The following is a 13,801-nucleotide window of genomic DNA, read 5'->3' as shown; positions in this document are numbered from 1 at the left end:
CATGTCAATCAGTCAGTTTGATAGGAATATTCCTAAATATTAAATCTATACTGCTCCCCAAACACATTGATAATTTTTTTTAGGGAGGAGGGCTGACTATTCTATCTGTTATGTTACAACCAGGAATTTTGAGAGTAAGTTGTACTCATGACAAGTAAATGTATAGCCCTTGAATTTTTAAAACATGAGATCTTGGTTTGGCCAAACATTATATTACCAAAAAATGAAGCAAGTGCATTGCGCCCTGTGGTACAGTTGGCAGGATGGAAACTGGCAAGTGGCCGAACTTGTCTTGGGGCCAGGTGTGCAACCATCTGAGCAGGTCATCAACAGCCTATGTCACCTCCTGGGGCCTTGGGGCCCACAGCAGCAAAATAATTGGACTGGACTTGAATCGATAAACAGAATTGCCTGAAAAACCAAAGGCTGGACCCTACCCAAATCAATTAGATTGGAATACTTGGGGATGCACCTAAGTACTGGTGCTTTCTAAACATCTTTTAAATCTGCCCTGTGATTCCAAAACCTCTACAATTCTTTATTCTTTCCCCCTTTTTGCTCTTCTTTCTACTTCTCCTCTCTGAGGTCTAGAGAAGCATTTATTGGGAGGTATGCTGGGTCAGTGTGGGAAGGAACCTCAAATCTGCTTTCACATAGAAGCAGTGCTCCTTCAAAATAAAGACAGGTATGGTGAAGGTAAACTGGTCAAAATCATTACACACATGATGCTCTATAGGACTGCTGGATGGTTTGTATTTTGTGTGGTTATATTGCCATGTACAGAAAATCACTGCTTTAGGTGGAAAAATAATCTCAAGGCTGACCCTCAGAGAACAGAGGAGATGATTTAAGCTTTTTATCACATCTCCATGGACACATGTGGGATATTCACTGCTCTCTTCTCCCCTCCACCTTGTTTCAAAAGGAAATGGCTCTGAACACACAGGAAATGGCTCTGAAACAGGAAATGGCCTCTTGTTGAAGAGCTGAGCACATTTTCAAATGAATGAAGTTCTAAGTGTTACCTAGCAAGGCATTTACTTGGTTCAATACATTGTCATTTTTGTCCTGAATCTAAGGAGCTCCAGACATCAGTAACTACAGGAAGAAATTATCTGACTTGTTTTGGTTTAGTTTGGTTATACTGGGTTTAGGCAAGAGTCCCTTTTTAGAGTACCTAAGAGGGAATAGGAAAGAGAGAGTGAGAAGTAAAGATGTGAGAAGACTAGTCTGTAGGCCATCTCCGGGAGAGGTTACTGCTCCTCAAAAGGAGAAAGCATAGAAACAGTGGCAGTGAACAGAAAGCAACCCTAGTAGACGTTTTGCCATGTAGTCACTACCTTTCCCTGAACCTAGATCTACTTTTGCTCTAGCAGAGGCTCCCTCCCTTCTGAGGTCCTCCTCTTTCTTCTGTGCCCCAGGGTTTACAAATATGTGTGTTACGGTGCTGGGATTTGTTTAGGGTTTTTTTGAATACTATTTAGTCTCATACTACTTGCTCTCTTCTGTTCTGGATATATGTCTGTGCTCTCTCTATTAATTTTATCTCTGGTAATAGAAATTCTGGCAATCATTTCAAACAAGTCATCATCTACAATGATGATATTCCTTTATTCCCATTCCTTTGATTCTATCTTGACAGTTTCCCTTACACTTTATTCTTCCTAGCATAGTACCAGTATAGGTATAAATGTCATAAGTTTAAAGGTATAAAACTCTATCAGGTTTTGAAATTTGGCTACTCAGCATTTCTGTCCTTATTATAAAACTTAGTTACATCTATTCAAAAGTCATTTTTCTAGTGTGTGCTTGCATGTGTCTCTGTGCTGCTGCTGTGGTAAGTCATTCAGACAGGTCTACTTCTTACGATCTGAACATCCTGAAGGAGTTGATTCCTACACTGCTTTTTTCCACATACCAAGCCAAAGAAATAATGCCTCATTTAAGTAACTTTCCTATGTTTCCTTACCCCTTTTCCATTTTCTTTCTGAAAAGCAAATTATCATCCAATTCAAATATAATTATAACACAAATTAGCCAATGATACATGAAAAATTAATCATCATGAAATAAAACTGTATTTCATCTTATAGATTGTTCCAGCCAGCTTTCATTGAGTTTCATATACCACTTTCAAAAATAGAAGTTAAATTGAAAATGTAATGTAAACTCTCTTCTAAATCAATTTGTCTTTTCCGTTAGAGCTCAGCTCAAAAGTCATCCAACTTTCCACAGCAATACAGAAGATCTGCTTCTGGATATTGTTCATGTGGAAATACATTTGATTTACAACCAATGAATCAGAGCCACCATTCCAAAGGACAAAGTTCACTATTGATAAGTTAACTCAGCTACTTTAAGCTATACACAGTTCTTAAAAACATCTTAGCAATTAAATCACCATTCAACTTCAAGGTTGGCTTGAGCAAAAAAGTGTTTCTTCCATAATTATTACCTCTCCACATTGATTTCAATTTTTATCTGACAAGCAATTAATTCACAGGAAAAGGAAATAGAAATTACTGTTTGGTGACTGTGCTAAAGTTCCCTGGCAACGTCACCGTTGTTTTACCCAGAATGTATGATTTTTCAAATTATGAGACAGCAGTAAATCAGTGAAAACACAGAGGCCTTGTTTAGTCCATCTTTAAGGGCCTCATGTTACTCAACATCATGCAGAATTCCTGAGATGTGCTAAAAACCTCATTGTAACAAAATGTCAACTGAATACACTTGGTTTGATCTGTAGGAAGCCATTCATATCTAGGACGTTGGCAGGTTGCTACAGCAACTGAAACAAAGGAAATTCTAAAAAGTCATATTTTCCGTAGCCAAAAAAAAACACTCAAAAATTTAACAAGAAAACATATTATTATCAAACTGAAATTCTCATTCATTTGTGGCAAATCTCTGAATTAAAATGGACATTATTTATTGAGAGATTTATAAAAACAGATTTTCCTCCAAGCACTAACAGCGGCAATTAAAGGTTCTTTCAAGACTTGAAGTGCGATTACATATACAGTAGTGTTTTTGTAATTATATTGTCTAACTGCTCTAACAACAACAACAACGGGGGGGGGGGGGAAACAATGTAAATCAAACTTAATGATGTGTGCTCACATTCCTCTGAAGTTTGGATCTGAAATAGTAATAAACTCTGCCTTTGTGACTCTATTGCCTACAGTACTACAGCCAACCATGAACTTCCCCAACGCCAATGCTAATAAATCTCTCTTCCAGCAACAGGGAATTTTCTGATCATTGGCTGCGTTTCAAAAAAAGTAGTAGGAAACAGATTCAAGTTAGGGATGGTTGTAGACCACACTACATATTTTTTTAAATACAAAACAACAACAACTTTCTTTCCTTTTGAATTGAGAGTCATAACGCATTTGAAGTAATCTATAAGATGCCCAACCTACAGAATGCTCTTGCCGGCTGACACCATGCCTCTGGATAAAGGAAACATTCCTTCAAGTTCTGCTCTTACCACCTCCTCTCCCAAGAGAAAAACAGATTAGAAAAACAGCAGCCCTCAAAAGCAGTTGCCTGGCTCTGTTTCTGGGCTTTCCACTCCCTGCATTTACCATCATATCCTATTCCTGTATATGGTATGTGGATTTGGCTGAGTTAATACAATAAAATGAAATGGAATAACCAGGGGCAAAAATCTTCTACTATTTTCATTTAGTCACAACTATGCTTTCACATATTTGTCAAGTTTACCACACATAATGCAATGGGATAAATATGTTAACAAAATCAGGCTGGAGGCCCTTTTGTTAATCCTTCACTGCAGTAAAGCGCTTTAGCATAAATGAACAAAATGTCCGTTGTAAATTATTACAATTTAGTTAGGAATTAACTGTATTTTTTAAGCAAGCTGACAAATTATCTAGCTTTCCTTCTTCTCAGGAAATAGAAAACAATAGCTTTTAAAATTTATTTTACTCTCTATGTATTTCCCTTAGAGATTGTTTCTGATCAAAGACACGCGTGTGTGTGTACACTCGCACATGCGTACAAGTTGATAGATTTTCGATACCACTTGTGAAGAGATATAATATTATAAACAAATTATACATCTGGCTTACAAAAATCACAGCCTAGTAGAATGTGCTTCCTGTAAAATTAAAAAGTACATTTTGTTAAATGCAATTTTTAATATATTATTCTTGGCAAAAAATGCCTTAATTTTTAGAATTGGGAAATTTTTACTGAGCATAAATATATATACATATTTTTTAAGCAAGAAAGCACAAATGAATACGAGAAGGTTAAAAGGCACAACCAGAAGAAAAACTATTAAATTATTTCCAAGATACTCCTTATAAAGAAGAAATGTTCACAAATACAATCTATATCTATCCTGTAAAAAATAAAGAGTGAAAGTTTGTCCTCCAAAAATATCTTATGAGTAACCTATGCTAAAAGCTCGTGGAAAGCATATGGAGAAACAGAACTTCAAAAGGTCCAAAGAAAAGGACAAATTTCTCCAAAATTCTGGATGTTGCCCCAGATTGTAAAGATCACATGCTTTTGTTGTTTGGATTATGTCTGTGTATTTAAGGCAATTTCTGTTTCTACTATTTTTTCCAAAACTTTTGTGTCACCGATTATATTTGAAATACTAAAGCTATACAGTTGACAACATGGGTTTGCACTGTGAGGGTCCACTTACATGCAGATTTATTTCAAGCAAATGCAGACAAAAAATACAGTATTCACAGGATGCAAAACCCATCTATATGCAGAGGCCGACTTTTCATATATACAGGTTCCCTAGGCCCGACTGCAGGACTTGAGTATGAGAGGACTTTGGTATATGCAGCGGATATTGGTATATGCAGGGGTCTTGGAACCAATCCAACCCCCCCAGCCCTAAGTATACCAAGAGGCTTTTAGATATCAGATCTAAAGTTAATAAGCTATGTCCTCTTGATGAATTTTGTAGACATATAGTATTTCACAGTTTCCAATGAGTTTCACTTACATTCTCCCGTTTGATCTCAACAATAACTCTGGGAGGAAAGAGGGAGGATAATCATCCCTTCTTTATAGATGAATAAACTAAGGCCCAGAGGGGTTAAAGGTTTACTCCAGGTCACACAGCTAAGTAGTACAACCAGGTCTCTTCTAGTTGTAAGTAATTTACACACTGGTACCTAATCTTTCATTTAAATCTTTTTCTAGAAACAGATTTCATGGACTATGGAAATTTAACTCTTGATCACTATCATTATTATTATTATTATTATTTTTTTTTTGAGATGGAGTTTCATTCTTGTTGCCCAGCCTGGAGTGCAATGGTACAATCTCAGCTCACTGCAACCTCCTCCTCTCGAGTTCAAGACATTCTCCTGCCTCAGCTTCCCAAGTGGCTAGGATTACAGGCATGCGCCACCATGCACAGCTGATTTTTGTATTTAGTAGAGACAGGGTTTTACCATGTTGGCCAGGCTGGTCTCAAACTCCTGACCTCAGGTGATCCACCCGCCTCAGTCTCCCAAAGTCCTGGGATTACAGGCGTGAGTCACCATGCCTGGCCAATCACTACTATTTTGATTAGTATTTTTAAATTATTTGTTTTTCATTCTTAAGTCTTGAAGTTTCTAAGAACTGCCTATTGTATGTCCTGTCTCACTAATTACAATATCTACAACCTTCCAAGCTCCTGGATCCAACAGCTTTGATGGATATTTTGCTTAGTCACTGTGATTTCATATTAGAAGATACTTCAGATTCCTTTTCTTCCTATAATCATTTAAAATAAGCCATATAAAATATAATGATAAAGAGAAGGAAAGCTATTGCTGATAGTCCATGTAGGCCCCCAACTATAGGACTGAGTCAACCTCATGGGATTTTTAGCATTACAATCCATTCTCATTGCGGTTTAATTAGATGTGTATTTTCTCTCCCTTACAGTATTCATGTAGTAGCTGTGTTAAGTTAAACCTGAGCTGTGATTATATCTCAAAAGATCCTAAAAAATGTAAAGGTCTCTGACAATTAACTCTAAAGAGCCAAGGAAACCGCTCCAGTATTGTTGATGTTTCTTACTAAGTACTTTATCACAATCACTTTGAACATTTAATACAGAACGGAATTTCAGAAATTACGTAGAAAACAAATAGAAACTTGGGTTCTTATATTTCTTGAGCTTTTATGCATGGTGAATGAAAAGAGCACTTGAATGGAAGTCAGAAAATGGTTCCTATCTGGACCAGAAAGATAGAACTAGCTGCATAAACTTGGGCAATCCAAACCTTTTTACATAGATGTTTCCCAAGGTCCCTTCCCCCTCTGAATGTCATACACCTATTCTCCTTTCAACCAACCCATGGAATTATAAACACATTTCTTTGGCCTTATTATGCATCCAGCTCCCCAAGGCACTTCTTAATCAAGTTTAATTTTTTCAGCTGCTTACATTCTACATCTCTGAATAACAGACAGCTTTATGGTTATTTATTTTTCAATATATATTCTTTTTAAGAGAAAGGATTGCACACTTCTAGATTCATTCTCTGAAAACATTTTAAGCTTCCTAGAGGCAGCACCGCAAACAAGTTCCTAGATTTTCAGAAAATATGATGGTAATTACCTTCAAGTGTTGTTCCTTCACCAAAGAGGGCATCTCCAGCCCCAGACGCATACAAGGCTGTCACAGATAAGGCGTATTGTGTCCCTTCCTTCAATCCCCGCAGCACCGTATTGGTTGTATCTCCCCTCACAGTGACCTCTTGAGTTTCACCCCCTGCCACTGGGGTATATGTGACGAGATACTGTTTCACTTTTCCTGGTGCCCCACTCCAAGATAATTTCATAGTAGACGTCGTAGGGTCAGAAACTCTTAAGTCTCTTGGATTCCCTCTAACTTCATTAAAAAATGACAACATCATCAAAACCCATTATTTAATAAAATGACTTGAAAAACATTTCGTTACTTTACATATGCATGTGCACTACAACAAATTTATACCCTGGGTGAGACTATGACAATTTTTACTCTTTACTAGCCAACAAAGCTAAATCAGACCTTATATGTTAGTAGAAACAAGGGGAAAGATATCCAGTCCCTTTTCTGTTTTTACAAAGGTTAAAATCTTCCAAGTAAAATATTTCATGTTAGAATATTTCCTATAAGATAGTTTCCCTGTATTTCCTTAAAAGTGGAAGAAAGCATTATAAAATGTATACATGTTGATTAGTATTACAATGCAGACTTTAATTCCTTTAAGAAATCTTCAGTAAAAACAGTTAATCAGTGTAATGCTATGAACATCTAAAGGTAACACCCAGGAACTAATTCTGATATAATAAAAATGATAAATTATAAACATAATGCTGTCCCTAGAGGGAAAAAAAGTAAGAGGAAAAAAACAGCTCAGTGAGACCCAGCCTTGGGTATAAATCCCCAGGGACCACCCCATCTTTTTGTAGCTGTGATGTTTGCTATTTCATGACTTTCCTTGTAGATTGGTCATGTCCTCTTTGAAGGTTCCTAAGGAACCGAGTCCTATGTCACTCTCCACTGAGCATATAAAAGCCAGCCAGTTTTACTCCAGAAAATAGAAAGATGAAGAGGTATTGGGTCACATTATGGTGCCCAGCACAAAGAGCCCTAGACTCTCAGCAAGAGAGAAAAACAATGAAGTAGTCACACTTCACCAATGGAAGACAGGAGGAAGAAAGCAGGTAAAAGAGAAAGCCTCTGTAGCAGAACAGACTATTGAGCTAGGTTGCAGGGGGAAGAGAGGAGAGTGAAGCAGTGAAAGGAGGGAAAGAGATGCAGTGGGAGGAGGGAGAGAGATGCAGTGGGACGGAGGGAGAGAGATGCAAAGGGAGGAGGGAGAGGGATGCTGTGGGAGGAGGGAGAGTGATGAAGTGGGAGGGAGGGAGAGAGATTCAGTGGGGGGGGAGAGAGATGCAGTGGGAGGAGGGAGAGGGATGCAGTGGGAGGAGGGAGAGGGATTCAGTGGGAGGAGGGAGAGGGATGCAGTGGGAGGAGGGAGAGGGATGCATTGCCAGGAGGGAGAGAGATGCAGTGGGAGGAGGGGGAGAGATGCAGTGGGAGGAGGGAGAGGGATGCAGTAGGAGGAGAAGAGATGCAGTGGGATGGAGGGAGAGAGATGCAGTGAGAGGGAGTAAGAGGGATGCAGTGGGAGGAGGGAGAGAGATGCAGTGGGAGGAGGGAAAGAGATGCAGTGGGATGGAGGGAGAGGGATGCAGTAGGAGGAGAAGAGATGCAGTGGGATGGAGGGAGAGAGATGCAGTGAGAGGGAGTAAGAGGGATGCAGTGGGAGGAGGGAGAGAGATGCAGTGGGAGGAGGGAAAGAGATGCAGTGGGATGGAGGGAGAGGGATGCTGTGGGAGTAGGTAGAGAGATGCAGGGGGAGGGACAGCAGTGGGTGGTGGGAGCATGATGCAGTAGGGGAGGAGGGGGAGTGATGCAGTGAGGGGAGAGAAATGCAGTGGGAGGAGGAAGAGGAATGCAGTGGAAGGAGGGAGAGTGATTCAGTGGGAGGTGGGAGAGTATTGCAGTGGGAAGAGGGAGAGTGATACAGTGGGAGGGAAGGCAGTGGGCAGTGGGAGCGTGATGCAGTGGGGGAAGAGGGAGAGTGATACAGTGGGAGGAGGGAGAGTGATGCAGTGGAAGGAGGGAGAGTGATGCAGTGGGAGGAAGGAGAGTGATGCAGTGGGAGGAGGGAAAGGGATGCTGTGAGAGGTGGGAGAGTGAAGCAGTGGCAGATGGGAGAGTGATGCAGTGGAAGGAGGGAGAGTGATGCAGTGGGAGGGAGTGCAGTGGGCGGTGGGAGCGTGATGCAGTGGGGGAGGAGGGAGAGGAATGCAGTAGGAGTGGGTAGAGTGATGCAGTGGGAGGGAAGGCAGTGAGACAGAGAAGGGTGATGCAGACCAAGCTATAATGGATACTCCTTGTAAATGTCTGCAGTAGGGCAGTAAAATCCATAAACTCAGATTCACCATTTATTAGCTGTGTGGTCTTGATTTATTATTTAATTTCCTCAGCCTTAATTCTCTTATAAAGCTGAGATGATAATAATAACATAAACACTATGCAGGGATTAAACAAAATATATGAAAAGCCCTTTGTACAGAACCTGGCACCAGACAGGTACTCAGTAACTTTTCATTATTGCTAATGTGTTCTTAGCATTATTATTGCTAGTTTAAAAACATTAGAGCTAGGAAATAAAATAAAAAATTATGAATGTCTCATTTTGCCCCCAATGAAATAACATATTAAACATTAATAATTTCAACAAACAAACATCAGAATATATCCTGGGATCCTAATCATCCCATCTAAAGAAAAACAAGTTAATGTTTAAAAATCTTTCTTAAGAAGTAAAATACAATCTATTTCAATGGTGCATAGAAGTTTGATTTTTAATTCTTAGCCATCCTTCAATTCACATTGAAACATTTAATAATATTATTTTTAAAAGAATATTGAGACTATATCCTAGCATTTAAATTCTATTGACGTGCATGGTGGCTCATGCCTGTAATCCCAACACACCGGGAGGCCAAGGCAGGCAGATCCCCTGAGGTCAGGAGTCTCAGACCAGCCTGGCCAACATGGTGAAACCCTGTTTCTACTAAAAATACAAAAATTAGCTGCGTGTAGTTGCACGCGCCTGTAATCCCAGCTACTTGGGAGGCTGAGTCAGGAGAATCGCTTGAACCCGGGAGGCGGAGGTTGCAGTGAGCCGAGCCACTGCACTCCAGCTTGGATGACAGAGGGAGACTCTGTCTCCAAAAAATTAATAAATTAATTAATTAAATTTATCAACACAAGTAAATAATGTCATGATTAAGTAAAAAAAAAAATTAAACTTAAGTCTAAAAGGACTATGGTCTAACATACTCAAATAATTGAAACAAAGTGTCTCATGAGTTTTTTATCTGGATAGTTGTCTCAATTTTCCCCTCTAGTCTAAGAGTTTGGTTGTCACCATATGATAAGCATATTTCCTCTACCTTCTTCAGTGGCTGCGTTTCCAGTTAATGGAGAACCAGGTCCCGAGAAATATTCAGGAATTACAGTTACTTCATATTTTGTGTCTGGAATCAAGTTCTCCAGCGTTCTCCTCCTCTGATTGGGTGGGGTGGTAACTTCTCTGCTTTCTCCACCAGCAACTGGTCTATATATAATTCGATATCTTAAAACTCTCCCTGGAGCTTGAGTCCAAGTAATTTTAAAACTATCTGTAGTCTCATCTGTCACCTTTAGGTTTCGAGGTGCTCCTTTTACTGAAATAAAAAAACAAAAACAGATGTTAAAACATAAATTGACTTTATATGAAAAATACAAAAATTACTTTTTTATTACTAAATTATACCATTTCTCTAAAGAAATCCATGAGCAATTTATTTGCAAACATCCCGGTTTCTGCATTCATTTAGCCAGAGATTAATTAAATTCTGAAATAGCAAATATGAATTCTACAATATCCAGAAAGAAACTAAGTACTGTTAATTTTTTAATTACATAAAGATGTATATAATAGTAAACTTTTAAAATAATAAATATTCTATCAAATGCTAAATTTATACTGCTATAAACTTCAAGAATAAAAACAATTCATTTCTTTGAATATAAGCAGCCAAGACTTTCACTCTTACTACATTTTCTCACGAAACTAGGAAAATAACACCTAACACCCGGCTCTACCATGTCTACCCACCCAACCAAATTGTCTTATCCAGTCAGTCCCACACTAACTTTTTATCTGTATAGTCACTTGACTTGGAGAATAATTGGACCATACGCAGGATGGAACAAGCAGAGAATTGGTACCTAATGAATGCTCATTAGATCTACATCTTGAAGCTAAGGTGCACTATGGGTAACACCCACAGACTCATAATTTTAAATGCATTTTTCATTAAGCCCAAATGAGAACATCATTTGGTTTTGTGTTCAGTAAACATGTTTAAATGACCCTCTTGCTCAGTGGGGCCAACTGTCTCTATAGACAATATATTCAGGAAAGATGAACTAAAGGTCTTTGTCTTCTCAGTCCACTGGGGTGAAAGCCTCATACAACATGCCTGGCATGTATCACACAGACATTTAGAAGTTTACTTAAATATTCAACACATCAATAGATCACTCCAGGGAGAAAGAAAGGAAGGAAGTATATCTCTCTAGAAGAGAAAGGAAGGAAGTATATCTCTCCAGGAAGGAAAGAAATGGTACTTGGCCAACTTACACCCATGATTCATTTTGTATTGGAAGGAAAAAGATTAAACAAGTCAGAACAAATCAGCAGATAGACTGATGGGTTGGAATCCTAGCTCTGAAGCTTAATAGATATGTAATTCTGAGCCGTAGATTATCCTAGCAGCAAAACATGACTATTTATAGGATTATTTAAGTGGTTAAATGAGATAATCTATGGAAAACATTTAGCAGAGCATCTGACACAAGCAGAAGCTCTATAATTGTTAGCTTAATGAAAGTATTACATTGGAAACTTTCTTATCAACTAAAAAAAATTTAAATCCCAGATTCCATTACAGACAATATAACTGAAAAGACATTACCCAACTCCATTGTAGTAGCCCAATGACCAAAAACTAGAGTGTGTATGAATGGAGTGACTTCTACTCAAAAACCCTGAGACAAGTCCTCTCTTGAGACAGATTTCCCATTCCCCTCCCAAAATGCTGAAGAGAAAGGGTCAGGGTCATTGAGTAGCAGTGTGAGCATTACAGGAAAAGCATCAGAAAGTCAGAAATATCTGAGTATGGCCTTCTCGCTTATATGACCACAAAAGTCATAAGATGAAAGGACTTCTTAGACCATTTAGTTTATGTGGTGGCCTTCAGGAAGAAATATACGTAAACCATGAAAAAAAAAAGAAAAATAGCAATCTTATCTGAAAAAATGTTTCAGAGAAAAAAGATTCTCTAGCTTTTATCAGTATAGTATGCCAATATGTACCACCCCTGTCAGCAAATACTTCTTTATAACTATCTTAAATTCCTCACACTATTCTCCCAGGGTCTTTACCTCCTATTCCCAGTCAAAAGAGGAAACAACAATTGACATCTATTGTGATACTTTGCTATGCTAATGTTAAAGAATAATTGCCTTGCCTTAGTCTGCCACTAACCAACTTAAATTGGTGCCCTTAAATGTCAAACGTAACAAAGTGTGTCCAAATATATTCAACTCTATCCAGTAAGCAGTACATATGTAAACATATACTGCTTAAAACATTTGGCAAAATTTGCACACCATGTTCATAGCAGCAATATTCACAAAAAGTAGATGCAGCCCAAATGTCCACTGATGAAGGGAGATAAACAAAATGTGAAGCAGGGCGCCATGGCATATGCCCGTAGTCCCAGCTACTCAGGAGGCTGAGGCAAGAGGATCATTTGAGCCTAGGATTATGAGGCCAACCTGGGTAACATAGTAAGAACCCCATCTTAAAAGATATGTGGTGCATACATACAGTGGAATATTATTCAATCATAAGTAGAGAGGGCATTCTGACACACGCTACAACATGGATCAACCTTGAGGACATTTACGATGTGAAATAATCCAGGCACAAGACAAGTACTGAAAGAGTCCTCTCAAGTAAGGTAGTTAATCAGAAGGAATTCTGTCTCTAATTCCTAGAGACAGAAAATAGAATGGTGGTTTCCAAGAGTAGAGGGAAGGAGGGAATGGGGAGTTATTCCTTAATGAGTATAGAATTTCAGTTTCACAAGTTCTAAAGATGGATGGTGGCGATGGTAGCACAACAAGGTGAATGTACTTAATGCCACTAAAATGTGCACTCAAAAAATGGTTAAAATGGTAAATATGTTATGTATACTTTAGTACAACTTTTTAAAAGAATATAATTAATTGATAATATACTTATTACCAACATATATACGTGTGTGTGTATATATATATTTGCCATAACTCCGTAAGTACAGTAAACAATTTCTGAAAGATTTAAGACATGACATTCCTGAAATGTGGGACCAAAAATGATGGATAAGCAGTATTTCAAAAGTTAATTCCATAATTATCAATAGTTCTCTAGGTCTCTTAACTTCAAATTCATCAAAAGAATTCTAAGGTTTTTTACTTAAAAGTTATTTTTCTCTTTCTAAAAAGATTTATGAAAAGCTGTCTTTAAAAGATGCCAAGTCTTACAAAGGCACTGGCAATTCTGAACTATAAAGCAGATGGTTATTAACTTTGTACTGCAATAAATCATTCATTTTTGAAAAACAGTGGCAGAAACCCCCATCACACCTTCTTCGGTGGTCTCCTCTCCAGCTAAGGGAATGCTGAAGCCATCCTCATACTCCGCAGTCACATTGACCAAATACAGGGTCTCTGGCTTCAGGTTGCTGAGAACAACACTGGTGCTCGATGCTGGCTCCACCACAGTGACCTCGTCATCCCCAGTCGCTTCCTTGTAGGTGATGTGATATGAAAAAACATTTTCTCCAGCTGGAGACCAGTTGGTTTTGAAACCATAAGAAGTCACTTCTGAAAAACTAAGATCCTTTGGAGGGACGTAAGCTATTTAAAAAAAAAAAAAAAAAAAAAAAAAAAGTTAAAAATGTTTGAATCTATAAAACAAAACCGTAACCAATATTTAAATGTTTATAAAATGGGTTATATTAATTTGGGAGAATGGTGCTCATTGAGACCACTGTACTGAGTACCTCATCTACATTTGACCATTGGGAGAAAGCCCACCCCCCAACTTACAACCCAGCAAGAGATCTTGATTATTCACCTTGACTATCC

The 13,801-nt window shown here is 38.4% G+C and overlaps 1 protein-coding gene across 5 annotated transcripts in view; it reads right to left on the bottom strand.

Annotated features, from left to right (window-relative positions):
* Positions 1-13,801, bottom strand: part of COL12A1 (collagen type XII alpha 1 chain) — a 128,184-nt gene that overhangs the window by 90,357 nt on the left and 24,026 nt on the right. For 3 of the 5 annotated variants that reach the window (XM_005552541.4, XM_005552540.4, XM_065543819.2), the window contains 3 exons: positions 13,298-13,570; positions 10,012-10,284; positions 6,611-6,883 (listed from right to left, as the gene is read on the bottom strand). The exons of the other annotated variants lie outside the window; for them this stretch is intronic. In XM_005552541.4, coding sequence (XP_005552598.3) covers positions 6,611-6,883; positions 10,012-10,284; positions 13,298-13,570 — 819 coding nt within the window. The remainder of the gene's footprint in view (positions 1-6,610; positions 6,884-10,011; positions 10,285-13,297; positions 13,571-13,801) is intronic. 5 annotated transcript variants of the gene reach the window in all.

Source organism: Macaca fascicularis, chromosome 4 (assembly GCF_037993035.2).
Source record: "Macaca fascicularis isolate 582-1 chromosome 4, T2T-MFA8v1.1".
Taxonomy (NCBI): domain Eukaryota; kingdom Metazoa; phylum Chordata; class Mammalia; order Primates; family Cercopithecidae; genus Macaca; species Macaca fascicularis.
Note: the sequence above shows the minus strand (reverse complement) of the source record. Positions and strands in the feature narration are given on the sequence as shown.